General features: G+C 39.9%; 1 protein-coding gene across 1 annotated transcript; it reads right to left on the reverse strand.

The window, feature by feature from the left end:
- Positions 1 to 610: 610 nt before the first annotated feature.
- On the reverse strand, positions 611 to 6004 carry LOC101862316 (protogenin; the record flags this gene model as incomplete). The annotated part of the gene is given in 2 exon segments (XM_013090346.1): positions 611 to 973; positions 5345 to 6004. Coding segments are annotated over 2 exon segments (430 nt in total), but the record flags the coding sequence as incomplete, so codon positions are not given.
- Between the last annotated feature and the right edge of the window lie 994 nt (positions 6005 to 6998).

Consider the following 6998-nt stretch of genomic DNA (forward strand, 5'->3'; position numbering starts at 1 on the left):
CCAATCTACTCATTACTCCTGCACACTGTTTCATAAAATTTCAGGACCCTGTGCCCAGATTAGCGCACAATTAAATTACTTTCAAAATTTATAAAGTGACAGGAGAAACCCAAAAATCCCAAGAGTTTGCATCAGTAAGCAATTGTCCTTCTTGTTAGATTTGACAAATGATACATCTAGATCTGGTCACTATTCAAACACAGCAACTTATGTTCTTGTTACATGGCAACCCTGGAATTGTTTCATTTGAGAACGGAAAATCAAATGAATTTCCTCCACTCAAAAAAAACAACTCTTTAAAACACAAAGCTGTGTTTGAAATTGATTTTCAAAAAGCAGCTGAAAGCAAATTTCTCCCTGTCTTAGCTACTCATTATTCAAATGTGTATGTACTGAAACCTTGAAAGCTGGACCAATTAGAACTTTATCATTTAACCAAAGTGACCTAACAACACCCCCCCCCCCCCCTTTCTTGAACTTCAGTAACAAAATCACAACTCACCACCAGTCTCAACGTTACAAAAAAGGACACAAAAGACAAACACAAGGAAAAAAGCAGAGGAAAGAAGCTTGAAAAGAATCTTCCCAGTAATAATCAAAAGTTGCCTACCTGACATAACAACATGCACGCGCCGAGCGATGAGAATCCCCTTCGTCGTTTTCACCTTGCACACGTACAATCCATCCATTTTGCGAGAATTCCGACCCCTATTCCTCCGCCTAAAACCTGGCCCCAAGTACAAAGATCCATTTTGAAAAAGTTGGATTTTGGACTTGGGGCGATCCACATCTACCTCTTCGCCATCTTTGAACCAGGTATAGCTGAGAGGCCGCAAAGACGGGTCAGTTACGTTGAGGGAGCAATTGAGCAGCACAGGTGTTCTCCGCTGTAAATACACTTTGTAAGCTGCAGGGACCAGTGCAACCCCTGGCTTTATTTTGTCTACTCCATTGCCCTTGGTTCTTGAAAAACCTAAAAAATTTGAAAAAACATTACATATTAGATCGGCTTTTCCAAAAACACAGCTTAAAACAAAACACTTTTAAAATACATTACAAATCGGTAAAAATTGGAAAGAAAAGAAGAAATACAAGCCGACTTAATACTCCAAACTTGAGTTGAATTTTCAATCAAAGAAATTTACAGAGGCACTATATTGCTGAAATCTATTTTTTAGCAAAACAAATGGTTTACAAGAGTACAAAGACACAATTATTCAGTTCCCTCACTTACACACTGTTAGTCAACCGATTATGAATCATAATTAGACTTCGGACATTCTAAAAGCCTAAATCTACAATAACATCAAGAAATAACCTGCACCATTACACACTTCTGCATATTTTCCACTTGCAGAAAAACATCTCAGACCATTCATGAACTAAATATTTTGCCCTGCACAAGTTGTTTCGGCATAGACGAAACCACAAACTTAAAAACATAAGTGCTGAAATCAAATCAGCTCAAACCACCGATACTGAGATCCCCAGTGCAAAAACCACATGACCTAATCTTGTAAAACAAAAACCCATGATAAGCAGCCTTTTTTTGCACTATCACTATGTGGCTGGTGGGGGCTTACATGTGTCCCCTACAAAGGTAGTGAGGAGATAGCTTGTCAGGAGTGGACATGGCTCAGAGATATCATCGTTCATTTAACAAGATAAGAGTCTCCACTTGACTCCAGGTCTACCAGCCAAGTGGCCATTAAAGCCAAGTGGCCATTAAGTCTCGTTGAGAAGGCTCAAGATCAAATTAAATGCAATCCTTGATCCTCTCTCTTCCTCCCAATGATTTTGTTAACAAATCAAATTACTTAAGCATTATTACGCGGAGTGCCATGTACACAAAAGAAATCGTTGTCTCCAGAGAGATCAACTTTAATGTAGGGAACAATGTTCTTAGAAATCAAATTAGTCAGAACACTAATAAATTTCCCCATCAATTCCAACCTTTTCGTTCAGTATCCTTCAACAGGTGCAAACACTAACGAACATTTTTTTTTATTGCCAACGCTTTATTTATTTATTTTACTTTCTTCTGACACAACAAAGAAAAATACAAAAACAAATCAAGCACTAACACTCCATAACAGCTAACACACACACACACACACACAAAAATCAGAGACTTTCCAATGCCTAACATACAGCTTAAGTTGTCCAAGACAGAAAGAGCGTCATTACATTGTAAAAAAAATATGCAAGGGAGGAAATAGGAAGTGGCCTTTTGCACAGGTGATTGTCTTACACAAATGCAGGTGGCAGTTAGAGAAGGTTCAACTGTACTTTGTAACAACAACAAAAACTACACAACTAGTCCAGCTCTGAGGACAAAGACACCTCACTCAGAGCACTAAGGAATAGAAAAAAAACTATGACGCAACCAACATCAGGAGTCCTGTGAATGAAGCTAACGTGCCTGCTCCAACTTAAAACCTGTCAATGTCGGGCAACAGTCATTTCTGAGAACAAGCAAAGAGAACTGAAGGGTCTGAAAACAACAGAGCACATCCTTCCAAAACAATCATGTAATCAAACCCTTCTGTACCTGGCCCCGAGACTTGTCCCTGGCTGTTAAGTAGGATTATATGACACCTCTGGCAATGGAGGGGATTAATACTGCCGATCTTTTATTTCCCCCCACACCCGCTCAAGTTACAAATCCCGCCCTGCTACAACCCAATCTTGAATGATGGATCCACCGTGCTATGATTCATGATCTCCTGCACTAAGACCACCTTCTATTCACACCTTCAAGCACACCGTAAGGAAGCTTCTCAGGGCTCAAATGAAAAAAAAATCAAAACCACTACATGTTAAAAACATCCATGGCTGAATTTGTAGATTTGAACTTGGGTCTCAGAGACAGAAGCGTAGCTCTGATGCCGTTAAGGTCTGTGCAGTAGAACAGGTGATGTTCAACAGTCTCCCATGCGTAGTCACACAAAGGACACAAGGAAAGTTCAGGTCTGTCTCATATGTTTGAAAACTGCTCCCTCTGTCTTTCCCAAGGCCCATCTGTTCATTAAATTTAGTTTGTTTTTGCGGTTTTAATAATTTGTCTTGCTGTGTTGTATGAGTATGGAAAGTTAAGCTGTTCCTGTCAAGTTTAACTCCTGTAAATGTCGGTCTTTTGTACTTGTGCTGGGTCTTCTTTGCTAGTGTAGCGATGGGGCAGAGGTGCTTGACAGTTTAGGGTAGCCTAATTTAGGCATGTTCTGCCAGTCATCACAGAAAGCAAGATAGTAATTGTACTGAATGTCTCCTTTTTTGAGGAATAGCGAAACGCTTACAAGTACCACTTTTTCCTTCTTGGTCGAATATTATTTAATGATGAATGTTTGCTGATGAAAATACTGCATAGGTGTTGGGCTTCCTATCGTTGAGGGCTTTCATGCACCATTCTGAAAACATTAACATAGTCAGAAGGTAAGTGTGTAAGAGCATTTCTGGGGGATCACAGAAAGACAATATGAATGGTATTGACCTCCATTTGAGTAAATCTCTTCAAGAGATTCTTCTTTTCGATAGAGACGTTGAGCTCGTGAGCTGTAACTGAGATGGCGCTGGTCAGTGTGGTATTTTTAATTTGGTAAAGGCAGCCATCGATGCACTGTATTATTCTGCTATCTATAGGTAAGTCTACTATGCGAGACAAAATTCACCAAGGCAGTCCACCTTCCCCTTCAGGCCAGACACAGCATTTCATGTCCCACACTGTCATACTGTAGACAGTCCAGTTATGCACAGCAAGCTTTGTTCTATAGTACAACAGAGCAGAAGCCTTGAACTTGAGCACGGAACTCAAAACACAATAAACATTCATGCAGACGACGCCCACTGTCCAATGGTTCCTTTGTTTGGGTCACCACAGCTGTCTTTTTGTCCGTTTCTTTCTCTGGTCTCATTGCCTCTTTGCTGTCTTTGTGAACTACCCCTCTAACATGTGACAAGAAAGGTTTTTTTTCCGTCTTATCAAATTATAGACGTTTTTTGGTATATGTTTAACGCCACCGCCGGGAGCAATTTTGAGGTCAATTACACAGGTGAAAATTAAAAACACAACACAGTGAAGAAATTCTGGTAGACGAGACTGAACTTCGCAAAAGTAACGATGAGCCATTATCTTTCCATTTTCTGTAGGTAGCTGAGCACCCATAGGTTAATTAATGTAACAGCCCTTCAAAATTTCACTCTTCCCTGCTCAACATTAGGATTTCCTTCAGCAGTTTTGAAAATGCATTAAATTATTATCCCCTTGCTATCATCATCAGTAGGTCCAAATGCGTTCATTTTTTCCCACATATCTTAGAAGAATATATCGTAAATGTCTCCAAGACGTAGAACTTTGTCTGTGTAAGTACACACCCGCCACTGCATCTCGTAGCCATGTTGGTGGTCAACAGTGCTCATAAATTACACTGCCCAGGAGGAGAGCATGGCTACGTACATTTGTACACTTGTGATCGTGATTTGACAGCTTGCAGTCAATGGACTTTTCCTGCTTTTTCCTACCCATAGATATATCTAGATCTAGATCTAGATCTAGATTATCTAGATTCTAGAATCTAGGCCTATGTAGAATTTTAATATCGACAAAATATTTCTTACTATCACATAGATCTAGATCTAGAATCTACAACCAATAGAGGGCCTATCATAAAGCCATAGAATAAGAAACTGCAATAAAAAAAAAGTTTTTAAAAATATAGGCTTCTGACATTATAACAGCTGGCCAACGATATGGGCAATTTGGTCGCCAGTGATTTCACTGCCCTAATAACCCATTGCCCTGCTGGGTTTACAATACAGGGAAAAAATGCGACTTCCAAAAATCCATAACACAAGACCATGTCGGACTGTCATCACTTATTTATATAGATCTAGAGGTACTGCAATCATTAGCCTTCCAAAACAGAAGCCTATACCATAACACACAATTATGGGACGCATATTCCTTGACTGCTAACTTTTTTTTAAGTCGGTGAACTAAATGACGATGACAATGATGAGGGGCCGGGGGAGGGGGGGAGGGGAGGGACATCAATCAAAGGGAATGAAAAAAGGCCGTTTTCAACAAGGTTCGGCAATTAAAGTCTTCACGGGGATGTCATATGGCAGCGTATACAAAGAAATAACTGGATTTTGTTTCGAAGATGTAGAATTACATGACCCTCTTATCTAAAATGTGTGTGTCCACTTGGCCTGGTTTCAGGGGTGCCCTACTCGGGGCAGGCGCCATGTTGTTTTTCTTCTATGAGCGAGGTCACACCGTGGTGGTGGGGAATTTTGGCCAAGCAGATGTTTCTAAACACATGCAAAGACAACGAATGGAACTTACCTTGGCCATATATACAATTGAATGTTATCGTAAACAAAATGCCGAGGTATAAAAGTTCTGAAGCCATATATGAACACACATGAGGTTGATCGGGCACATAAAAACTGTAAACAAAATATTCGGGCCGATGCTTTGGTCAGAGCATGAATACAAAAAAGTAGTGTGCCTTGTCACAACCACAAGACTCGTGCGCTGGGGTCTCATCTAGTCCCCATGATCCTAATTTTGATGGAATGGGTTTATTTCCTTTGATACATCGTTTATCTTATGGGGTATCAACCACTGAAACGTAATCAACAGATTGCGATATGAATAAGGAACTACACTGCAACATCAAGCGATTGCTAAATTCCTTTAGAACGGAAGTGCTTTTATTTTACAACTTCCAGCGGGAGGTGGTTATTTATCTAAATAGCCACGAGGTCAAAAGCTACACGAGGTCAACAGTGCGATTTTCCCCCTCTTTTTTTCTGCACTCTAGCATAGTTGAACTTGCTAAATAATATAAACGTGATTAAAGCCTCTCAACCACGCTGCATATGCGATAGAAGATGTTTACTTCTCGCCTATCATGACTACAAAAGCTGTTCCCTCCATCTCATCTATACATAAAAAGGCGGGTGTTATGAAGTGAGGGGGTGGGAGAACAGGCTTTTTTTCCCCCTTTTTTTTTAGGTATGTCCTTAAGCCGGAGGGATATCCAGGATCACTATACTATACCGCATTACGAAAGAAGAAAAGAGAACAGGAGCGCACTGTTACTGTTATGTGTAGATCTAAATCTAGTTCCTCCGTGGTTTACAAGATGATTCAGTAGTAGGCCTAAGACTATTTCAGTAGCCTCGCATCGTAGCCCACGCTCAGTCGTGTTGGTTTTTAAAGACTACAACTTAGAGAAGCCTTGTAAATTTGTAAGGAATCCAATCATCGAATGGAATAATGTACAATGTATTCAAAACAGGGTTTGAAAAAAAGAGGGGAGGGGTATATCTATACTGTGGCGCCTGGTGTGTTTGTGTTTGTTTCGAGGTTACATTTCACGCCAGCTTCCTTGATCAACGACACAAATTTGATAGGCCTACGGCTAACAAACAAAACAAAAAAGATTTGTAAAGCCTACAGTTGAGACATGATGCTGTAGTTCTACCAGAGAGGGTTTACAGTCATAGTATTACTGTAAACTCTCTGGTTCTACCCATCTGTCTATGTGGGTTACGTTATTGTGCTTCCGTTATAATAACAGGGGTTGGAGGGGGGTTTTTTAGCCTTCATAGGTACTGTGTACATCTAGCCTGTCTATGTAGGCCTACATGTAGCCAAAACAAAATATATAAGTATTAACATATTTGTAGCTGGTCTGTTTATTAGTTTATCTTTTCCAATGTAGCAGTCCTTCTCTCTCTATCTCTCTATCTTTCTATCCATCAATATGTGTGTATGTCTGTCTGCATAGGCCTACTCATGAACCCACACAGTTCTGTTGACGCCTACAACACCAACGCTTGCCCGTATCTATCTATCTATCTATCTATCTATCTATCTATCTATCTATCTTTCTATCTATCTATCTATCTATCTATCTATCTATCTATCTATCTATCTTTCTATCTATCTATCTATCTATCTATCTATCTATCTATCTATCTATCTATCT

The sequence above is a fragment of the Aplysia californica genome, unplaced genomic scaffold (genome assembly GCF_000002075.1).
Source record: "Aplysia californica isolate F4 #8 unplaced genomic scaffold, AplCal3.0 scaffold01233, whole genome shotgun sequence".
Classification (NCBI taxonomy): Eukaryota; Metazoa; Mollusca; class Gastropoda; order Aplysiida; family Aplysiidae; genus Aplysia; species Aplysia californica.